The following is a 24,750-nucleotide window of genomic DNA, read 5'->3' as shown; positions in this document are numbered from 1 at the left end:
GAGAGAGAGAGAGAGAGAGAGAGAGAGAGAGAGAGAGAGAGAGAGAGAGACTACTGAGGAGGAAAGACAGGGAGTAGGATACACAGTACATATTATAAGGAAGTAGGTATCCTCGATATTACCAGATTCACTGAATACTCATGAGACGCAATCGCTGCCGCGGACAACGTGTGGATTACTTGACTGAGCAGTGTATCTGGCATCTCTGGTAACTGCGTGTATAGTCATTCACGTTGGCTAGCACGCATGTGTGTATTACCTTGACGAGTGCGCAGACGCAGGAGACAAGGAAATGCTACCTTCCAAAACTGGCTGTAGTCCAATGTTTGTGGCTCACTGGTGATTTTTTCGCGACAGTTGTTAAAAGTGAAAATATATCTTGTGTGATTTTTCTGATTACGTTAAGAGAGAAATTGAGATATTTTCTTGGGGACTGAATGAGTAATTGCGATCACTACCTAACATTGTTAAGGCTATAGATCTGTGCACACATGCCCTTTATCCTTTCACATTCTGTTAGATTTGAGTGAGGAAGGATTTGATTCCTTTATATTTTGGCGCTACAGCAAGAGAGAGGAAGAAATGGAAGCAAAGGCAGGGAGTCATGTTACAAAACGGCAAGTCAGAAAGATATCAGAGGGATTTGTTGACTTCATTAGTTTTCATGTAGGATTCCACGGCAACTCGGTGCCCAGTGTCCACCTGGCAACCTTCACTTCATCTCCGACCTCTCCTGCGCTATTCCTCCCAGCCACCTCACCTTACCAGTCTCGCGCTGGCAGCAGTGAGTGGTAAGTGTACGCCTGCTGTTCGTCTGAAGATATCGGGGATGTCATGATATGGTTGTGTATCGCATAAATGGTATGCTTAAGGTATGGTTTTTGTAATGCTATACAACTACCTGTCCTGTGCTGCGGTTACGACTTATTCATTCATTCATTTTTTTTTTTTTTTTTCATTATTTACTTATTAATTTGTTTATATATTCTTACTCTTGAACACTTCCTTCCTACAAATATTTTACGCAATTGCAAAAATATATACAGCACATTAATTTCTGTTCCAAGCACGCACTGTTATTTTTCGTAAATTAAGACTTCGATAACATTAAGTGCGTTGTGTTCTGTAATGCGCACTTACGGTTATTTGATTAGTGGTGTGATACTGAAGTTTACACATGAAAGAAAATAAAAATGCTCAATAATATCATTAAGTGGAAGAATATTACGAAATTTATTAACTATTCCGAACACTTATTATGTAACAAGCTCCCAAACAAACTCCAAACTCACAACCACAAGATGAGATTCTAGTGCAAACCACTGATCGTCATTTCAGGTAATAAGATCTGCATTCAATCTTCTGATATAAGCTGCATAAGAAGCCAAGATGTCGTCTGCAAATGACCGAGCCATCCTCAACTCTATCTTCAACCCGCTGCTGCCTGTGGGCGAATGTGTCTACGAAGAAAACATCCCCGAAGATTTGCGAGGTAACATTTGCATCATAGCTTAGGACTGCATGACGTCACACCGACTATAATTTTGTTAAAAGGAAAAATCCAACACCTGAGTTACTGGCACAAAAATCAGTCGGCAACAGGTGTCCTTGAGGGAGACTGAAGATATTTCTGCTTGTGTCTCTTGGCTTCGTCCCTTTTCTTTTTGTTTCTCTGTATAAACAGCTGACACCACCTCCCCAAGTCTCACGCAGATAAGAGGCGAAAAGCAACGAAATACTTATGGCTAAGACATTCATTAAGAGAGAGAGAGAGAGAGAGAGAGTTTTCCTGTCTTGTTTAAAAACGACGGCAACAAATATGAGCGTGGAAGCGGGCGTCTCAGAGACGGAATTTAGAGCACGTGATGACAATGAAAAGAATAACACGGAATTAAATATTGATAAAAAGTCAAACACCTGACAAGTTGAATATTATGGAATGTATTAAAGGGAGATTGCACGAGTCCTATTCAGATATACCCAGATAAATCAGAGAAATCTTATGCCCGTAATTTTCTACTATTTCATGTTATTTCATAGATACTTTAAAATGTAACAACGTTCCTCTACACGGTGAATGTTTAGAGGTAAATACTGCCCTCCTTCCCTGTATGCAGCAGCTGTTAAGTGTGTACTGCACATACCGTATGTATGAATGACAGAAAGCAAGAATTGAGTGAAAAGGTGCGAGAATATGAGGTGGTGAACGTGAAACTGGACTTGATTATGCTCCAGTGTATGTATAGAAGAGAGAGAGAGAGGGGGTGGGCGGTAATAATAGACAAAATGTTGGGAGAGACAGCGATAGAGGAAAGAAACTATGAAGAAAATTCTTAAAAATCATTGAACATGAGTTATCTGAAAGGTATCTTGTGGGAAAGTCATTCAAAGTCATTCATTGAAACAAGTATACAATTACGCAAGATCTTGCTGTTTGTCAACGAAGGAGAAATGAGTTGAAAGAGTATTAGGGTAGAGTTCAGTATAATATTGATTTTTTTTTTTTTTTTTTTTTTTTTTTTTTTTTTTACATATTTCTACTTGCTAGTAGAGCGACTACATAACGTATTGGTGTGTGAGAAAGGAAACATGGCAGGTGCAAAGAGCTCAGTGATGACGTGGGAGAGATTGCCTAGGAAATTAAAGATAATTCTGAATGGTGAAAAGTTTGGTTGTTTGTGTGTAATGATGCTTTGGGATCCACAGAGATCGAATTAAGCGTCTAGGTTGGAGAGGATACAAAAATGTGGAGATTTTAAGGTTGTCTGGGTTAGTGAGGTTTTGTCTGTAGAGTCAAGTAATAATACTTGAGGTGATAATTATGCCAGCATGGCCTTTGTAAGCGAAGGTAAAAGAGATGGTAATTAAATATCTGTAAACATGTTTGTAAGAACCAGTATCTTTTGTCAGAAAAGGCAGATCAGAGAGTGCTAGAACAACCTAGTCATGTGGAAAGAAAAGAGCAAATAAAAAATAAAATCCCATGCTTAAAGCAGATGAAGAACTAAGGGGAAGACCAAGAAATAGTTAAGATGGTGTTGATAAGTATCAGATGATAAAATCCTTACTTCCAGGATATTCAGCTTATAGTAGATATAAAACCCTACTATATGTCCAAACCTGAACAATGATCATTCTCCAGGGAGTATAATTTTGCATCCTCTATGCATTTATCTCTTACATAATTTAGTATACTCTATAAATTACTAGTAATTAAATTTTTGCAATAAAGGACTAGCAAGTCAAAATTTTTCCAACTCCAGAAACATACAGAAATTTCTTTTACTGAGAGTTTCTCTGTCCACTAGACAAAGAGGAAGCGACACCCGAGACTGAAGAAGCAAAACAACTGGAGCTTCAAGGAGTAAAGTCAGCTGAGACTGGAGATGTGGCAGCAGCCCTGGCATCTTTCAATAAGGCTATAGAAGTGGCTCCAAACAGAGCCTCCAGCTATAACAACAGAGCTCAAACTCTTCGGCTGATGGGGAAGGTGGAGGGTAAGAGAGTCCTCCACTGCTTAATATTTATAATGTTTGCTTCAAATTGACATAAATGCTCTTGCTTTAGTTCATTATATTGCACTGATGTGTTATCAGCCCACAGTTTTCAATTTATTAATTTGTCATATTTTCTTTTGCTGTGAAATAATTTTCACAAACAGCAAAATTCCTAAATGCCTCAAGATGTGCTCTCATCCTTCCCAGAGGCCATGGCAGATCTAGACACAGCAGTGCAGCTGTCACGGGGACTGGGACGTGCAGCATGCCAAGCATTCACACAGCGGGCAATGGTTCATCGCCTCCAAGGCCATGATGACTTAGCACGTGTTGACTTCCAGGAAGCTGCTAATTTAGGCTCAGAATTTGCTAAAGCACAGGTGAGTACGAGCATTTACACATTTCACATCATTTTCACACCTTGAAAGTCTTCCTGGGACAACCAAGTCTTGTTTTCTATGATGGCATCCTACAACTATTTTCCTTCTTCAGCCATTCAAACCATTTTCACATGCTAATTTATTTTACTACCACCATCCTTTAATGCTGTCCCAAGTGATGATTTCACCAGCAAACTCCTTGAAGGGACAGCAGTAAAATATCAAAATCACAAAACACTGTCTACAACTACAAAAATCCACATGCAGAGATGATCTGCTGTCTAAGAAAAACTAACACAAGCATGGCAGCAGACAGGCAGCTCACCATACTCTGAACACTTGCCATGATGTCATGTAGCCACTATGTAGGTGCTTTTATTTTGTCAGCTTGCCAACAAAAACACCATCCTTTCCTCTTGCTGTCAAGAGCTAGGTGTCCCGTAGTTTTGTTAAATGCTGTCAACCTACATACATCAAGAAATTTCTCATTTCATGTTTGACAGTTAAACTGCATTCACTATGAAGCATGGAGAATGATCACACCAAATGAAAGGAGGGTTTGCACAGTGATGATTCTCATCACTGTACAAAGAGGGTGCATGTGCTATGCTGCTCTTGAATGATTATGTGGTTGAGTTTGACATAAAGAGAAATGAGGTGGTAATATTTGCAAAAGGTGTTTTAAATTAAAATTTGCTATGATCAATTCTGGCAGCACATTCACATTAGCACTATAAAAGATATGACACAGGAGGTCTTGAGTTTAAACACCTTTATGCACATCCCTGGGTTTATTCTTTAAAATATTTAGCAAGATGTGAATCATTCATGAGGTGAGGAGTAACTCTCACTGTATTTAGCCTCATTAATATAACATTTTAACTTCATATGAATGGTCTCATATTCTATATTAATAAGTGTAACATTTTACATGCTGGTGATGTCAGCATAGCATGTGACGTATGATCTATCAGTGTTCCACACCAAGCACTCTTGGGTCTATTATTTTTCACACATTTTATGAGCAGCTTGTGTCTTACAGTATGCTTCACTCCCTAGTCACTCTTTTCTTTTTCATCAAAAACGGACTCAAGGCACTTGCAATAAATATCATTATTATAAATGTGAATACACTCATCCCCCAATATTAGTGGATTCAGCTCCATATTTCCAGATTTATATATATATATATATATATATATATATATATATATATATATATATATATATATATATATATATATATATATATATATTGTTGAAGTCTACAGTAATACGAACATTATTCTCTTTATTGAAGATCTCTGGTATTTTCCGCACAAAGGTGCATTTGTTGAGGTGTAAGCTTTGTAGAAGTGAACTGAAGTCAATTCTGTTCTCAAGACGTCTTTTAATTCTGTCTGCACCTGTCTGTCTGTTGAAGAGACACTGCTATGATTGCTCATAGCAGATGTAGCTAGGGGCAAGGGATGAACAGCCAGTCAGCGCTTGACTTGAGTGTAGCCAAGTAGTAGCTGCTTCATGGGGAGAGAAACCCAGAAATAACTACAACCAGAGGTTCCTCTCCCCACAAACCTGGCCACACCTCACGCCTCACCACATCTGCTACAAACAATCATAGCAGCGTCTCCTCACCAGTCTCTTCACTCTTCTCCTGAAGATGGTCCAGACAGGACCGAAAGACGTCTCTAGAACAGAATAGACTTCGGTTCACTTCTACAAAGCCTACAAACACACTCTTGTGTGGAAAATACAAAATATCTTCAATAAAGAATAATGTTAAAGTTGCTGTATATATATATATATATATATATATATATATATATATATATATATATATATATATATATATATATATATATATATATATATATATATATATATATATATATATATAATTTTCCTATAAGAAGCAAATACTAATTGCATTGAACCTAATAAAGCCAATGTTTAAAAGGTTAGTTTAATAATTAAGTCCTTATGTAATCATATTTAATCAGTATTCAAGAACTATGTACTACTATTCACAATCCAAAATATCAAAACAATGCAAGTACACAGTTACTCATTACATATATATAAAAATCTAGTAAACCATTATATACAAGTAAGAACCATTTAGGAGTGTGGTAGTGTGTATAACACTATGCAAGGCTCCCTTGAGGTCAGAAAGTGTTATTGCTCTCAACTCTCACTAAGTAAACTGATAAGCCACCAGCTGTGCTGCTTTCATCCTGGCTACTCTCTTCCTTAAGAGACATTTGTGAATATCCCTCATCATCATACAGCAGAATACTTAAGAAGCTCTTTCATACAAGAAAGCCATAACAGTAATGACAGCTATAGGAGAGAAGGAGATGGAGTAAAGACACAACAGGAGAGGTGAAGCAAGCATTAAATACAGATAGTAAGCATAGATATATATGATGAGAGACAAGAAAATGCAAGATATAGGGAAGGAGATCATGAAGCAGAGTAAAATAAGAGATGAAGGAGAGAAGAGAGGTCATTGGTGTGGCATATCTCCCCTCCCTACACCTGCTGTTTAATTACCCAGCTGCATCTCATCTCTCATACTGGGTCTCCTCTCTTCTCACTACACTATATACCAGTTATTTAACTGTAAGCATCTCTCATCAGTGCATAGCACAATGCCTAAATAAAAGCTTCTTGTCCTGAGAAAGAAAGCTCACACTTTACTGCCTTTTTGGGTCAAATTTGTAAACATTGTGGACACCAAAGTTACCTCTATCCACTCAGCATATATGGATGTCACTTCCACCACTGAAGAAAAGTTGAAATTGCTTCTAAAGTGAGAAGTGAGCTTGTTTTATGCTATTCTTTTATTGTTTATATATATATATATATATATATATATATATATATATATATATATATATATATATATATATATATATATATATATATATATATATATATATATATATATATATATATATATATATATATACAGTGAAACCTCAGTTACTGAACACCTCCCTTTTCGAACAATTCAGTTTTTGAACAAAATTTTGAAGTCATTATTGCTTCAGTTGTGGTATCATAATTCAGTTCTAGAACAAAGATACTTGATTTCAAATATTAAAAGACATAGCAAAAGCTGCCGTTTATTACTAATTTATAGCTGCAAAAAATATCTACTTCATTTTTATATATTTAGAGGAGAAACACAGAGTGTAAGACAATAATTCAATCTTTAAAATAAGGTAAATGTGATTCCATTGAAAAGCTTTGATGTAAACATCAAACATTTTCAGCACTCAGGAGTAATCCCAAGCCACCTGTGGCTCTCTCAGTGACTCCCAAGGCCATCACTACTACTACTACACAACTGCATTTTTTCAATAGCTTTTCCCAGCAGCAAGGTGTCTAAGTGTTATGATAACCTTCATTTTGGCTGTAAATGGGTTGCTCCTCTCCATCTCCCTCTGTAAGGCTTCCCTCACTAGATCGATCGAAACAGTATCTTATGATGAGTTCTGTGTCATTAAGTTCATTCATTACATCCTTTCTGGATATATAATTTGTGAGCCGGAGATGTGGAGCAGCTATCTTGTCAGTAGGAGCATCTGTCACAAGCCGCTAAGACAGGGTAGGCTGCTGCCTGGGAGTGGATTAATCCATTTTACATTGATTCCTATGGAGAAAATAGTTTCGGTTTTCGAACATTTCTGGAACAGCATTCAGGAATGAATTAAGTTTGAGAACTGAGGTTCCACTATATATATATATATATATATATATATATATATATATATATATATATATATATATATATATATATATATATATATATATATATATACACTACCAAGAGAGAGATGAAATTGATTATTCATGATTTGAAATTTTTGCTGGGATCTTTGTTCCTTAACCCATATAAATATAGGGGGATGAGTGTATCATACATATGAATATTGTATATTATTACAAAACATTATATTTATTTGAAACTTCTGCCAAATAAAATGAAATTTTTAAAAAGTATGTTTTTTAGGGATATATATATATATATATATATATATATATATATATATATATATATATATATATATATATATATATATATATATATATATATATATCATATCTCTGAATAAAAATCCCAAAATTCTTCACTCCATCCCTCTTCATTCTTTTACAAAAAGGCAGGGAATACTGTGGTTAAAGGAAGATCTCAAACACAGCACAGTTCAGTTTACTGGTTACATTCTGTATGTTTTTTAAGCATCAAATTTACCAAAGCTAAAAGAAATTCAGAATAAGCAATTGAAAAATATCTGACTTTAAATATTCTACCCACAGCTGGTGCAAATGAATCCTTATGCAGCCTTGTGCAACAAAATGTTGCATGACGTCTTCAGCAAGCTGCAGCGAGGGGAGTGTGGTGGTGTGTAAGACTATTCTCTGCTTAGTGACCTACTCTTTGGTTTGATAATGAACAAATAGACAATGCTATATGTATCTGTATAGCAAATTACAATGTGTGTGTGTGTGTGTGTATATATATATATATATATATATATATATATATATATATATATATATATATATATATATATATATATATATATATATATATATATATATATATATATAAAAGTATCATTATTCCTTCTCAGTGTCCTTGAGTATGTGAAAATATTAATGTACTTTAGTATCATACTTTGATGAAAAAGGGCATGAAATAAATTTTTGAAATAAAATATTGCATTTTAATAATTACAAAATAATACCCCTTGACACATACAAAACAGAATGTGGCTGGCAGCTCCCAGGCACAGTATTCACTTAGTTTTAATATCAGTCAGGAAATTAATAACATCCTACACTGTGGTCCTGTGTGTCTCCATTCAATAGTTTCATTAAACATCTTCCATTTCAAAGTACTACATTTGCTATAGAATATTTCACATCGATAAGCCTCTGACATAAATACTTTGGTTATGTGAGTTTCCCACAAATGCCTATCTCTAGACAGATCTAGAGACACAAGAGGATGACATTTGTGAAAACTCACCAATACCTGTGTCTCAAAATGTGACTACTTGTATGATGCCAAGGACAATGATGAGTGAAATTCAGTGACTGAAATAATGATACACTGGATGTTAAATAATATTTGTGCAATTCAGTCTGGGTGAAAGATCGAGGAACAGAATCCACATGCATGCCCAATACTGTGTTATCCCCACACCTTAGCTAGTGACATAAATACCCATGTAACATTTACTGAGCAACAGAGATGTGCGATCCTTTACCTCAAAATTCTTGCAAACATGAAACTTGAAGGATATTTGTTTCATGGATCAACATAAATGTTCCGTTCAGGGAACTCGTGTCTTGGTAAGTTCACGACCTGGGCACAACCTTGCTCTCCTCTCTATGTATTCTTATCATAAGCTGGTCAGGTTTCACTGGAGATGGTGGGACTTAACAATCTTTTTATGAGATATAACATCCAACAGCACATTTTCTAAAACCTTATACCTGTATTCACTGAATAATATCACATTTTGAAATCCCTAAACTATGCAGTAGAACACATATGTATAATCTCAAAAAATAAATAGGACTTCCTTTTTAATATTAAGAAATAGTATCAACAAATATTATTTTCATGTATCTGACCATTATTCTTCAATGCTTAGCAAATGTTTCAGATATTCAAGTTCAAATAATGTGAAATTTGAATGAGATTACTTTTATGTTATAATATAAAACACTGACCATCATGAACTCTGGTGGCATCATACCTTTTAAGTACTACATAAATTATTATTCCCTTAGGATCTGGACGTTTCCTCCACCTCAGAACCTTCCTCTGTATGTTCTGCCTTCACCTCCTCTACACAACTCCCTTTCTCTGGTTCAACTACATCTTCCTTCTCTACTATTTCAAAGGCTTGTGAATTTGAATTTTCTGAGTCAGTCTCACTTGCAGCAGTCTGCTCCTCACCAGCAGTTCTGTGAAGCAAAACACAATGATAGAAACTTATAGAGGTCCATTTTGTTTTTACTTCATCTAAGTTTTTAACTGGTTACAAAGCTTTAATAAAAGACCACTTGCAAATCTTTCAGAGAAACTTTCCCAGTTAATAATCATATATAACAAAACTGCCTAAAAAATTCACAATTTTTCATATACAAAGCTGGGTTATTGGATCACAACATCTTATAAACTGTGCAGATCAAAGCTAACAGTTTAATAAAAAAAAAATATATATATATATATATATATATATATATATATATATATATATATATATATATATATATATATATATATATATATATATATATATATATATATATATTTCAACAATAATACAGTCAGTCCTCCTCTAATGTAATTATTTTCTTTTGGAAGACCATCACATTAGAGAAATATCACATTAGAAGGCCTCTTGAAACCCCTTATTTTCTTCTTCACCCCCACCCTAAGTCACATTTTTTAGCCAGTTTTTGGTAATGTTTTGGCATCAAAAATACAGTGTGGATAGTTGACTCCTTTACATTAAAGGACCTCCCTATCGCTGTCTTCTCTCCAGCATCAATCCTATGTATTACCTCCAGCTTCTCATCCAAGGTGAGGTGGGTGTGTTTGCGATGAGGTAGCTGGGGTGCTGGGATTGGAGTTGGGATGGTCTGCCATTGCAGCAAAGGGTTACACAGACCACCTAGGGTGGTGTCACACAATGTGGCAGAGCCGTTTCAGTGAAAAGTGTCGTTCAATTTGAATGAGTGATTCAGGAGTCTTACTTCACTACTACTCCTGAGTGAGCCACTGAGAAATAGTGGCATGCAGGCAAGTGTTTTGAATGTGAAAAAGTTGCATTAGAGTGCATCTTGGTCCCTTAAGGAGGAACTTTTCTTCAGCAATTTTAGGCCACATTAAGTGAATCATGTTAAAGAAACTCACATTAGAGGAGGATCAACTGTACATACATTTTAATGTGTTGACTGACACAGTGTAATAATGATACAGTGTGATGCAAAACGGTAGTGACAATAAAAACACTAACTGACCTGTCTGCATCTGTCTCTGGCTTGTCAGTCTCTGGTGCTGTGTCTTGGCCATCTACTGTGTCTTCCCCATCAGACTTTTTATCTTGGTCATCATCATCTACCTCCAATGTTACCTTCTTTTTCTTTTTTTTCTTCTTTTCATAGCCTTTACCTCGGTATTCGTACTGAAACAGTAAATGGTGGGTGGTGCTGTGCTCAGTGAAGGCTACTTTCAACTGATACTTTTGGAACAACTACTCGGACCAAAAGTGTTATGATATCCTAGACTGTTGTACAACACAGATTTGAAAACCAATAAAAAATATGGCAAAATATCCTTTCACTTTTTTCATATTAAAACACAAGTTTGACATTTATGACAACACTTATCCTATACATGCAGAAACCATACAACATAACAACCAGGTAGTTGGAGGTAATTCAAATTGTCAGATCTAAGAGTACACTAACAAGCTAGATTACTGCAAGGCACATTCCAAACTGGGACATAATTAGTTATAAAACTACAGGCCAACATAATCTCAATTAACTGAACATAGCCAACTTACATGATAGAGAGGCCAAAATGATGCAAAGAAGCCAACATCTTCTGTCAGGTTGGGGAGGAGCCAGAGATGGTGGACGCCCATAGTTAGCACCCAGATGATGATAAACACAATAAACCGCACCACTGCCAACCCAAGAATCAAGCCCAGGAAGCCGGCTGCTGCTATGCTTAAGTAGTACACTCCTTTTCTGCAGATGACAGGAAATGCATAAAAGATTATCAACAACTCATTTGTACATACAAATAACACACAACATCAGTTTCTTGTCAGCTGAGAATCTTAGTTGTTTAAACCACAAATACAAATGAGAGAGAGAGAGAGAGAGAGAGAGAGAGAGAGAGAGAGAGAGAGAGAGAGAGAGAGAGAGAGAGAGAGAGAGAGAGAGAGAGAGAGAGAGAGAGAGAGAGAGAGAGAGAGAGAGAGAGAGAGAGATTAAAAAATGGCACCATACAGCCAAGGACTTTGTTTCCATCACCATTATATGGGATGAATCTAATTGAAAATAAAGAATCAAATTTTCCACAATAGAGAAATGGTATAACAAGAACTAGTCAACAAAATGAAACTGTACCTGACAGATGGTGGCCACAGAGGGAAAAGACACACAGCTATGGCCCCAAAGAGAAACAGAGCCCCCACAATGTAGTACCAAAATGGTATGGGGTCGTACATCCACACATAGGCATCACTTCCATCAACAAACACCTAAAATTTGAGAAAATTAAGTTATTATAAATATTCAACAGTTATTTGGGTACATGCATAATAGCTAACTTTTTGTGCCTAAAAATCCTCATCTGCAATACATTTTTGAAGACAAGAAACTTATCTCTTCAGGTATACAACTATCAGCTTGCTGAAATCATTTGGGAATATACATGGAAGGAGGGAAATAAGATTCTTTTTCATATATAATGGTGTCTAGGTGTGTGTGTGCCAAAGCCAGTTATTTGCAACTGGTGTGAGGTGGTCATGTTTTTATCATCATCATTATTATCATGTAACATTACCATGACTGTTCAACTTGTATATAGATGGTGTGGTAAAACAAGTAAATGTGAGGTTTTTAGGAAAAGCCCTGAGTTTGATCAATGAAGAGGTAAATGTATGGGATCTGAGTCAGCTACTATTTGTTGATGATACAGCTCTGGTGGCTGACTGGCTGACTCAGAGAGGAAGTTGAAAATACTGGTGGTGGAGTTTGGGTGTGTTTATAGGAGGAGGAAGATGAAGGTAAATGTTGGTAAAAGAAAAGTAATGAAATGCTTGAGAGAGATAGGTGGTGAAAGGATGGTTATAAGATTAAATGGAAAGCAGCTGGAGGAGGTGGATTGTTTCAAGTATTTGGGATCATCAGTTACAGGGTGAAAGAAGCAGTAAAAGTACTTGATGGACTGAGAAGATCTTTAAACACAGGACACTGGGTATGAGTGTAAAGAAAGAGTTTTATGAGGGAATAGTGGTGCCCACTGTGCTGTACTGTAGATACATGGAACATGGAAGTGAAGAAGAAACAGTTAAATGTAATGGAAACAAAATGTATGAGGAGTATGTGAGGACTTACATAGAAGGATAGAATAATAAATGAGGAGGTAAGACTAACTTATGTTTTGAGAGTTGGCTGGATACGCAGATCAGTGTGTTAAGATAGCTTGGGCATGTACAAAGAATGGAGAAATGTAAACTAGTAAAGAGAATAATGTGGTCAGACATGTGTGATGAAAGACTAAGAGGATAGTTGTGAGTGCATGAAAATTATGTGGTCACAGGGATGGATGATAGGTGGAAATAGGTAAGCTGTTTCACTCATTGACTGCCACATGTAGGTCTGATGGATTCTTGTACCTTCTCACAATGTCTTATGTTCTTATAAAAAATACTATTAATATGTTCATGCACCATAAGTATCCTTACCTGTTCCAAATGCATATCTAACTTTATCTTGGATTTCTTTTTCTTTTTCTTTTCTTTTTCCTCTTCCTTGTCTTTGCCATCTTTTTCCTCTTTATCTGTAGTCCCAGCTTCTGGCCTTGACTCTTCCTCTCCTTCCTCTTCATTTTCATCTTTGTCTTCCTCTACATTTTTTTTCTCTTCCTTCTCTTTCTTTTCTTCTTTCTCTTTTTTTTCTTCTTTCTTTTCCTTTTTATCAGTCTCTTTCTTCTTTTTCTCTTCTTTCTCCTTTTCCTTTTTCTTCTTGAGATCTTTAGGTCTTAAATCCTTGTCTGTGATGGGAATCTTTTTGGCTCGATGGAAGAACTTTAATTTCAGTAACCTATGAAAAGAAACAGGTTTTACTCATTTTCAAGGTACAGCATGTAATCGTATTTTTACCTTTACATGATCTCCAGTGAACCAGAAAAGTGAAAATAATACATTTTTATGTAACATTAAGCTGGGAAGTTCACATATCTGTATTTATACCTGACGCCTGTTCCTCAGAACTATCCATAAGGAGACAGTCATGATGAGGTACTATAGGACAGCAGCCAAACACCTCACAAAAGGGGAGTTGGGAAATACTGGGACAGCAAAGCCAGTTATCAATTATGTTAACAACTGGTGCTCAATAGCTAGCTGAACAGAGACACCTCACTGTCCCAGAATCGAAATGAGTGGTCTTCATGACAGCCATTGCCTCTCACCACAGCTACCCGCATCCAAGTCCAAGGTGATGTAAATTTCTCCATCACCCGCAAAAGGACTCAGCCTCAGGACATTTGCATGAAAATAACTTCAAGCAACTGAAGTAAATAATTATAGTACTATTGCATTGAAATGTTAATAGATACATGGCACAGCAATATTTTTAAATTAAATATTAACCCCTGCCTGGAGTGAAAGCCACACCACAATATTCAGCATTGTTTTACTTTTTTACTAAATATTAAATGAAGTCATCATAAGTACACATAAATGGGTTTTCCTTTACTTAAAAAAAAGATTATAGGGATGTCAGGATTTTTTAAGGGGACACAGCAACATAGGGGCCAGGAGTTTTTTAGGCAGCCACATCAATTATTCACAGATTTTCAACATCATGGACATCTATTACCTAAACCTTGGAAAAGGAGAGGTCTGGCTGTGCAGAGAGAGAGAGAGAGAGAGAGAGAGAGAGAGAGAGAGAGAGAGAGAGAGAGAGAGAGAGAGAGAGAGAGAGAGAGAGAGAGAGAGAGAGAGAGAGAGAGAGAGAGAGAGAGAGAGAGAGAGAGAGAGAGAGAGAGAGAGAGAGAGAGAGAGAGTTATATCTTCAAATATATTGACATCAGTATGGAATGCTCATATGCAAAGAAATTATATGTATACTTATGGCTGAAGGTTGGCAGAGTCTGTATGAAGATGATTTTTTATTTGGAATCTATCTGGTATCTGCCCTGCCATCAGAAAGTGGTTAATCTGCCACTTCAACAGTATGTCCAATTTAATTTTTTCATATTTAAGGCAATAAAATGTGTACTGAGTTGTATATTGTTGCCAAATCCCAACACAAAGCAAAGGAAATTACTAATGCTTCAGCATGGAAACAATTATTTATAATGTATAGAAAGCTACACCTCAACATTAAAGTATTAACAGGGACACAAATGTAATTAGAAAAGGCACCCACTTGTTGCAGTAATCCACAACAGACTGCCGATCTGTGAAGAGGATGTCTTTGCCAGAGGCCCATTGTGAATCCAGAAGAATATCAATGGCTTTATTTGCTGAAAGAAAACAAGAACAATTAGCAGATATATAATGAAAAATTACTCTGACTCAAAAAATCAATCTGATGTTCTAAATTTGGAGTTTGTACTGAGTTCCATAATTTGATCCAGCCTACACTCATGAGTAGATAATGAAGTATTAGTGAGTAAAGTTAGATTTAATTTCTACTTTCAGAGATGAAAAACAGTATAAATTTATTAGTAAACACAATACACAAGCTCATATGAATGTGTTAGTGGACTCCACTCAGTCCTGCTCAATAAATGACATGACTCCTAAGTGGGATACACAACAAAGTCATATCATGTAACTGAAGGTCTCAATCCCCCATAAATTGTCCCACTTCCATGCAACATCCTCACCAATTAGTAGTCACAACAAAACTTCCTGAGTCATCATGAATTGCTTGCAGGGGAGGCAAGCAAATCAATCTTCTGAAGAAAACTAAATCTTAATAAAGTCAAGTCTTCACTAATACCTGCTCTTTCAAGGAGCACCTCACCCCTGTACATTCCACAACTTACCATAAAAATACTGGACCTGGTGATTGAGAAACTTTGTTTTCTTTGTGGGGCAGTTCTTCTTTAAGTATGTGGCCACAGCATACTCCTGCTTGGTGGGCTTCTCCTCCACTGGCACTGGAATGTCCTGAAAAAACACACCTCATTATTTCTTGTCTTATTACTTCAAATATTAGGGAGAGGCTAATTACTACTGGTACCTGGTTCTGCTATTAACCCAACAATCATTAAAATATAAATGACATTCCATAAAATATTAAACAAATTATTATTTCTTTTCTTTTCTGACATACTTCCTCAAATGACACTTGTTATAGTGAATGCTTTAGATTCAAAGTCACAAATCAGACCATAATCTTCAAAGTTCTTGTTGCAGCATGACAAAAGGAATACCAGGATACCTTCTTAGCTGGTGTCAAACTCATTGGCAATTTAGCCTCAAAAAATTTCACACAACTTTTGACAAAAAGGAACAGTTCTGACAGGTCGTTCAGCAAGCAACATACACTCTGCATGCTAATAAATAAAAAAGAAAAAGAAAATAAAAAAATAAAAATAAATAAAATAAGATAAAAAATGAATAAATAAATAAATAAATAAATAAAAAATAAAATAAAATAAAATAAAAAATTTTAATAATAATAATAATAATAATAATAATAATAATAATAATAATAATAATAATAATAAATAATAATAATAATAACAGTAATAATAATAATAATAATAATAATACATAGAGGTATGTATATCCATGGACCTTTGATATATTTTTCTTAAGACACAGGGAGAGGATTCATGAAAAAACCACTGACACCTTAAAATACAATAAGAACTGTTAAAAATGTATAAAAATGAGTGATGCTAAGAGCCACATTGTGCCACAGAAGCCAAGACCTGTGTTCTGCCAACAGTCAGGGTTATATTTCTGCTCACAAGGTAATCAAGCAAATGCCACAAGTAAACATGTATTCCAAAGTGTTGGAGTATTTGGAAAGGGTGATCACCTCCTTTTTGTCAGGTGTGCAGCGCCTTATAAAGGGACCCGAGTGTTCCTGTCCATCCTGTGATTAAAATAAATAGTCACAAAAAATAGCAAATAGATATTCCTAAACTTGGTTTAGAGAATTCAGCAACGAGGAACAGTAAATATCAGGGCCCATATTCTACATAGTGCTTATGGTCGACCATAGCTAACTGTCATAGCTAACAGAATTAAGTGACCATCAGTCTTGTGGCCATCAGAAGTCGTCGGTCATATCTCTGTCACCATCTGCCTCTAGAACACACACTCACAATTTGTCAACTTTAAATTTATGGAATGAAACAGGTTCTTGACATCGTTTTCTTGGATTTACATTGTTTTGACTTCATATTATGAGTTTTTGGGGAAGTCAGACAGTGTATTTAATCAAAAGAAACACAATATATAAGAGAAGATTACGGCCGACAGCCCAACACATGCAGGCCACTCAAGGCAAGGTTTGTTCATGTTTAGGAAAACTGATTTTACTCTTCCTGGCGATTATTTATAATAATATTTTATCACCTCAAAGAAGGACATCATTTGCTCATAGTTACTAATATTTATTGTTATATTTATAAAAATAAAAAAAACAGCTGGGGATTGTGATATGGTATGTATGGCTGTGTTGTTATATTGAAAGACTTCTGACAGTCAGAGGCAGCGCTAAGACAGGGTGAATCCTGTCCTAGCATTTTATGACCAATAATAGGAGTTTATAGACAATAATATGAGTTTATGACAGAGTTATGTCTGAAATGTGCTATTTTATTTCGCTATGACCGACAGACTTGGCTATGACGGTTTGTAGAATACGCGCTCATGTGTATTCAAATTCAACCTCACATGGTCAAGCACATACTTCCTGTAATACTGAATACTCCCCAAACTTTAACCTTACACAGGCTATACAATGCAAGAAGCATATCCACTTTCCTCCTAAATCTGACATTTCCCATATGAAAATATCTTTGGCATAGATATTATGTTCATTATGTTCTGGTCTGGGGACTGTTCCATCATTCATGTAAGAACAAATAAATATATAAATTAAAAAAGACTTTTTAAGATACATACTGTAACAAAACTGCACAAAGCATAAACCAGTTAATCATACATCAACTTAACTCTATCATTTTTTTTCAGGCAGACATTGCTAATGACACCATAAAACAATCTACTGAACTTCTACTATATTCACAGTAGCCAGAAGGGAGCATACCAACAAAAACAAAAAATATAAAAGCCAAACCAATTACCTCCTCAGTATAATGAAAGAAAATATTAATGCATGAAATACTATGGCTCCCATGTTGTTAAGGAATGCTTAAAAATGTATTTGATGATACAAACCAAAACAAAGTCTGTGTGGTACAAACATTTTAAGGACCAAGATCTGTCAAGAATAATTAATAAAATGAGTTTTCTCAATGGCCAGTAACACACACAAGACCAGAAAATGCTGCAGAATAGCACAACTTTTTTCTAGACTGTAAGCAAATCATCTATGGTGTTTGTAAGATACAAGAATGCTATGCAGGATGGTTCAGTAAATGGCAGAACAATTCCAGGTTTCTCTCCCATGATCACCTGGGGCACAGCATCCACTTGCTCCTTTGCCACAACCATGACCACTACATTCACTTCAGATGAATGATGAAATATTGCTTATTGACTGAAATCTCGATTTACTAATAGGACGATAATTTTTTTTTATTTCTAAGTTAATAAACTGTGATGTACAATTACTTTATTTATTTATCTCCATGTCTTAGGTTTGAAAAAAAAAAAATTGATAGCTGAAGAGTCTAGTGCCCAAGCCCACAAAGACTACCCCTCCAGCCACAAGTCCAGCCCTGGTAATCTGAGACTCTTCCATCCGCATTTGACCTTTTCTTCAATATAAACACACTTTTGGCATACCATGTACGGTCTTTGTGACAGACAGCATAAAGGGATTTGGTCTGTAAGGAACTGGACATAAAACCAAGATGACAGATTTTTCTCTGACTGGAATGAGACCAGCATGGTCTGAAGAAAAATCGCAATTGATTGTGGACAATAATAAACAACTTCCAGATCCTAAACATATATAATAACAATATAATAATAATAATAATAATAATAATAATAATAATAATAATAATAATAATAATAATAATAATACCAACTAAAAGATGATAGAAAAATTACCAAATGAGACATACAGTAGGGTACACAACAACGAATATGATTTGTTCCAATGTAGCATTCATTATAGTGACTGAGGAACCTATGAGAAAAAATTAATTGGTTCCAGAGGACCAGAAAATAATATAAAAAAAATTCCATAATTAAAAAAAATACATCAAAATGAGCACATTTGCTACTAAATTTGAGATAACACATGTATAAAGTACCCTCCCAAGTTTTGCGCCTTGTCCTAAGTTTTTATCATCCTGAGTTTCGCACTGCTTTGAAAAGTACTGGTCACATTTACCTGTTGTCAGCGTCACACGTATACATATAGTAAATCCTGCATAAGTCAGAGCTCTCTCTCTCTCTCTTTTTCTATATCTCTCTCTCTCTGTGTGAAAGTAAGAACAATCCTAAGGATTGCTAAATAGAATGTGACTGATAGAGAATGGAAATAGAATTACGTATATGAGTGAGAAAAAGTGAGAAACAATGAAATGGAAATAACATAAAATGAATTAGGGAGAGAGAGAGAGAGAGAGAGAGAGAGAGAGAGAGAGAGAGAGAGAGAGAGAGAGAGAGAGAGAGAGAGAGAGAGAGAGAGAGAGAGAGAGAGAGAGAGAGAGAGAGAGAGAGAGAGAGAGAGAGAGAGAGTGAGTGTTTCACTCCCTTGTCCCTTATCTCTGACAGATATGGGGGAGGGGAGGTGACAGGGAGGAAGGTTTGAGACAAGACAAAAGAAAGGAGAGGAAACAAAAAAATGGGAGGAAGAAACAGGCAGCAGACAGGTGAGCAGTGGCTTGTACAGCTGGTGAGTTAGTCTTGCAAGTTTTAGCTTGTTATTTTGATTAAATTTTTATTAAAATTTCAGTGCTCACACTAGTGGCAGGTTTGTTATGCTAGTGTGGATTTGTTATTCTGATTAAATATTTATTAAAATTTCAGTGCAATATTGCAGTTGTACATTATAACAACAGTGTGTTATCACATACCCTACTATACTTGAGCCAGAATGGCACTCCCTGTCATTTTTTGCCCCTTCCCTTCTCATCCCTCCCTTAGTATGCCCCTGCCCATGACAACATATTCATCCATACACTATTCATTGTTTAACAGTTTCCAACTTCCAAATATAAGAATCCTTTCCCAGCCATTCTATTCACCTAATTTTCCCTGCTTCCCAATAGGAAATTCCAGGTGAAAGAGCATCATTTTGATCCAACTGAGGGAAGCTTGGCAAGACTACAAAATAGCTCAAAACACCTTAACTCACTCATCCCTATCAATTCCTGATATGTACAGACTAGTGATGTATTGGATAAGCATACACATTCACCTAACACACTGTATAACCTTCCAAAATCCACAGCTTGCATGGGTCCAAGCCTAAATAAAAACTTCAATTTACAGAGACAGTAAAAAATATGTAATAAAATATGCTTCATGCACAGTCACTGATCAAAAGAAGGAAAAATCCAATTATTCCAAAACTGCATGGATAATTACCCTAGGTCTCTTCTTGGCCATTTTTGCTCCTTGTCCTCAGGTGTTGTTTTTTTTTTTCCAGATTACAATAAACAATTTATTATAACTATTTATCTTTTGTCAGTCCACTACATATTTCAGTTACATATAACACTGTACATTTGTAGTGTATATTACACTTAGTACTGTTTATAAAGTGGATGATAGCTAAAGGGCACCAGTAAGATTAAGTTGACAGACTTACATATAACACTGTACAATTGTAGTGTATATTACACTTAGTACTGTTTATAAAGTGGATGATAGCTAAAAGGGCACCAGTAAGATTAAGGTGACAGAAAAAAAAATAAGAGGTCATAATTATTGTGAAATACTAACTAAAAAGTATTTCTGCAGTTTTATACAATAAATGGCACATAAGTATAACAAGTCCCAAGTCTTACATCTCTTCAGAAGATCCCTGTACCTGCTTCAGCCAGGGAACAGACTGATGTAAACAACAATATTCTATGATTTATGTAAGAAACTTATAGGCTGTAAAAATGCATAAAGATTTTACTATGGTCTGACCATTTTGAATTGAGCGTTTAGGCGTTGTCCTCTCTGGGGATTCCCCATGAGTTATAAGGAAGAGGACAATAAATTTCTTTGCAACCAATAACATTCTAAATGATGGGCAATATGGATTCCAACAAAACTGATTATGTTCCTCACCTATCAAGAAAAAATTCTTCAGTATACCCATGAAGGAGATAAAGCAATCTGGATTTTGCAAAAGCTTCTGATAAAGTATATGGACATGGTATACTTCTCCATAAGCTAAGAGAACATGGCACAGCACATTCTTTACAAAGATGGCTGCACAGCTTCCTCACCAGGAGAACTCAAAAGGTGTTGGTTCATAGTGAACAATCAGAAGCTAGTGCTGCTCAAAGTACAGTCCTGCAATGATCAGTTCTGGGACCACCACTCCATAGTGCACATTGGAGGCAAACAAGGCTTAGATACATTTAAGCGCAGCTCTTCCAAAGAAGGCTGGACAAGTGGCTCCAAACTGTGCCAGATGAACTGCCTACTCCAGGATACTCAAGCTTTTACCAGATCACTCGTATTTTGAGAGAAAATTAGAAAACTGGATCTGGTAGAGATCCACCTCAGCTGTGCCACTAACAGAAGAAATTCACTAGACCATAGATTAAAGACCATTAATGGTCACATATGGCATGTCTAGCATTTAAAATGACACTCATTCTTCTCATTACAAAAATGCAAGAAAAGTGTATTTTTGACCAGACTCCATTAATGGCTGGGAAAAAAAAAAGGTAATTGTTCTTATTTACACCATAATCTCCTTATCCCCTTAACTTAGCTGGAGGGGCTGTGTCATCATGGCCCCCCACCCTCCAGGGATAATCTAACCTAACCTAACCTAGCTGGAGGGTTGTACCTTCCTCAACTCCCCTCTGGGATACTAATCTACCCTAACCACACCTATCCTACAGGATCAGGTCTAGGGAATTTTTTGGGAAGCACCCTTGTCCATTTTGAAAATTATGAATTTCCCATGGAAACTCAAAGAATCCAGTAAGGTAGGCAAAAATCACATTCACAATGTTATAAAGTATGATGGTGTAAATCTAAAATAATACAGAAAAATACAATATGAATGTATTGTATAAAACTGCAGTTTCATCAAATAATAAAACCTCAATGTTATGGTAACTTTGGCATAAGAGTAGTGAAGTGACAAACAGTAAACAGTACACTATGCAACACCACACAGGTTCTTCATTACAAGGATCCTTCCATGGATCAGATGGGCACATAACACGATAACTACAGTGTTCTTTTCTCTCCGTGACTCCAATCTGGTCCACGTCACTTCCAGACAGACACACACTAGTCCAGACGTCACTTCCAGCCAGACACCCACGTACACACTAGCAAACGCGGCACCACCAGCCTGTCCCGTTAGGTGGTGTGGGCGCGATGGGAGGGAGTCAGTGACCTTTGTAGGACGTGGTGAGGAGTGCAATGTGACGTTCCTCCTGAGTTGCCCCGAGGCTGTGGCGGCCGCGACTCACAACAGCTGGTCCCTCCCCCTCCCGCCTCCCTCCACAACACCTCCCTCATGCAGCTCTTCCAGCCCACTGCCACGCTACACACTTCTGTCAGCCTCAGGAATAAACGCCTCACGACATGTCTGTAGAGTTAAAGTTTCCTTAGTGCGATATGAAAAACAACAGGAAGCAATTTACCTGAGCCTTCTTCTTTGCCTTCCTCTTCTCAGCCATGATTACTTTGTTGTCATAAACTGAGAATCTAACTTCAAAAACTCTTTGATGATAGAATATTTTTAAAACACTTTTGTATTTCAGTTAATCTTGTTTGGTATCCTTTTGTATTTATCTACGAAAATATTATCATCGGATGTATTTTCTGAGGTATCCCTGGCAGCACACAATAGACTCTGGCTTGGCTGCATGGCGGGAAGGGCCGTGACGTGGGCTGCAGACGCACCACATGTACCGCATTCTTTGTACTCGTTATTTCCTCCTCTTTTCTTCCTGATTAAATCAAATGTATCAGTATTGTTTCTGATGCCTTAAGCACAGATATACATAATCAAGAATGTTTTAGTCCATATAACAACCCAAAATCAGTTTAATTTGTTTGACTGATTTGTTGGATTTTTTTTTACCAAACTTTAGTAAAAATAGTTTTTGTAAGTTCTTTCTCGGGATGAGCTATTCAGCTTATAATTCAGAGGAAACTACGAACTGACATTGGCAGACGCGACTTACCAGGCACAAGAAAAAATTACGTAAGTATATCTTTATTCACTCAGCCGTTCCTCAGCATCACCGGTCACCTAATTATTAATAGAGAACACCTGAACACATCCTATAGTCAGTAATCACTCCTCGACCTCTTCCTCCACTCCTCTTTAGGGGTTATAGCACTGTTTTAGCGAGAGTTTCCGTATTACATACCTTTCGCACTTATTGGTTTGACCTTTGTCCTATCCACTCACTTGAATAATTCCACTGCCTTTTTACGCTGTCTCCCCTCCTACTCTCATCATTGTGTTTGTGTTTTGAGTATACAGTAAATAATGTTTGCTAGACGCAAATACAACGAATACCTGCATACAATATTCGCACATATGTATAAATGTATAGCTTTACATCAATGATAAGCAATTTTTTTCAATAGAAATATTGGTGCCGAGAGAGAGAGAGAGAGAGAGAGAGAGAGAGAGAGAGAGAGAGAGAGAGAGAGAGAGAGAGAGAGAGAGAGAGAGAGAGATGTTTCTTTATCACTAGCTTTATATCAATGTCCAACTTATTCGTTGGATATTACCTCATATTTTAAGGAATATATACGATTATATATCGTTAAGTGTATGAACAACTTTACGTAACATAGCCAAATCTTTGGGTAATTAATTATTCTCCATGTATTCCGTTACCCTACCTCTTCGCCTTTTAAGTAGCCTTCCTCTCCTATCAGCTCTTTCAACTTCACTCACATATTCATTTTTTTTTTTTTCAAACTCCTCACTATCCACCCTCACAATATGACCGTCATATCATCTCAGAGTGTTCTTTTTTATTCATGGCGCCACTCTGTAATTATATCACTTGCTTGGTCACTGACATCACATTTCTCATCGCTCTCACCCTCCTATCTTGTCACTCAACATACTCTTTAGAGACAACGCATTTCCACAGAACATGCATTCGATTGTGCCCTACCACACGCTCAGGTTCTCTGATCCATGTGTCAATGTTGGCAGGAGAATATTATTCCTTAAATCTGTCTTTATATCCAGAGACGCATTTCTCCCTCTTATGACTCCTGCTAGTGATCCTATGATACACATATATTTTACATCTCTCTCTCTCTCTCTCTTACCTAACACATAACTCACTCACCTCCAATGAGTGAATACCATTGCTTTCCAAAGTATTACTATGCATCTAGTCTAACACAATTTGCTTCACTTTTTCTTTTAATGCATGATAATTCTAAAATAAATCCTCTCAGCAAGAAAATCCTTACCTCAGGTGTAGGGTGAAACAGGTGCCATGCTTTAGTGTTTACAATTTTCCCTTCACACACATGAAACATATCAGTCATTAGTAGCATTCTTCCTGCATAATTTCTCTACCAGCGAGTAGACTAAAGTATTTGTATTTTGTCCTTCATGTCAGCTGTAATTTTGATGGTTTTGACAGGAACTATAAACTCCTTGACAAATTATCTGACAGGTTAAGTCTCATACAGAAACTTAAAAGTAATTAAGAATTTCATAAAAGTTATGAAATTTCATGATTAATTGTACTGCAACCACTGTAGTCA

At 36.3% G+C, this 24,750-nt stretch overlaps 2 protein-coding genes across 4 annotated transcripts; one reads left to right on the top strand and one right to left on the bottom strand.

The window, feature by feature from the left end:
• The first annotated feature begins 652 nt into the window (after positions 1 to 652).
• LOC135100852 (tetratricopeptide repeat protein 36-like) lies at positions 653 to 11,239 on the top strand. Its single transcript, XM_064004336.1, has 5 exons — positions 653 to 791; positions 1,339 to 1,492; positions 3,309 to 3,497; positions 3,705 to 3,877; positions 8,204 to 11,239. The coding sequence occupies exons 2-5, from the start codon at positions 1,390 to 1,392 to the stop codon at positions 8,294 to 8,296; spliced, it is 558 nt and encodes a 185-aa protein (XP_063860406.1). The 5' UTR covers positions 653 to 791; positions 1,339 to 1,389; the 3' UTR covers positions 8,297 to 11,239.
• LOC135100850 (translocation protein SEC62-like) lies at positions 8,591 to 22,802 on the bottom strand. 3 transcript variants are annotated; one of them, XM_064004329.1, is made up of 9 exons: positions 20,407 to 20,442; positions 16,709 to 16,765; positions 15,705 to 15,828; positions 15,080 to 15,176; positions 13,390 to 13,747; positions 12,047 to 12,180; positions 11,476 to 11,662; positions 10,928 to 11,091; positions 8,591 to 9,865 (listed from the first exon to the last, which is right to left on the bottom strand). In XM_064004329.1, the coding sequence occupies exons 1-9, from the start codon at positions 20,425 to 20,427 to the stop codon at positions 9,685 to 9,687; spliced, it is 1,323 nt and encodes a 440-aa protein (XP_063860399.1). In that variant the 5' UTR covers positions 20,428 to 20,442; the 3' UTR covers positions 8,591 to 9,684. The 3 variants fall into 3 exon arrangements, with proteins under 3 accessions (XP_063860399.1, XP_063860400.1, XP_063860402.1); XM_064004330.1 differs by lacking the exons at positions 16,709 to 16,765; positions 20,407 to 20,442 and adding an exon at positions 22,644 to 22,802; XM_064004332.1 differs by lacking the exon at positions 16,709 to 16,765 and having other exon boundaries at positions 20,407 to 22,322.
• Between the last annotated feature and the right edge of the window lie 1,948 nt (positions 22,803 to 24,750).

This window comes from Scylla paramamosain, chromosome 5 (genome assembly GCF_035594125.1).
Source record: "Scylla paramamosain isolate STU-SP2022 chromosome 5, ASM3559412v1, whole genome shotgun sequence".
NCBI lineage: Eukaryota > Metazoa > Arthropoda > Malacostraca > Decapoda > Portunidae > Scylla > Scylla paramamosain.
Note: the sequence above shows the minus strand (reverse complement) of the source record. Positions and strands in the feature narration are given on the sequence as shown.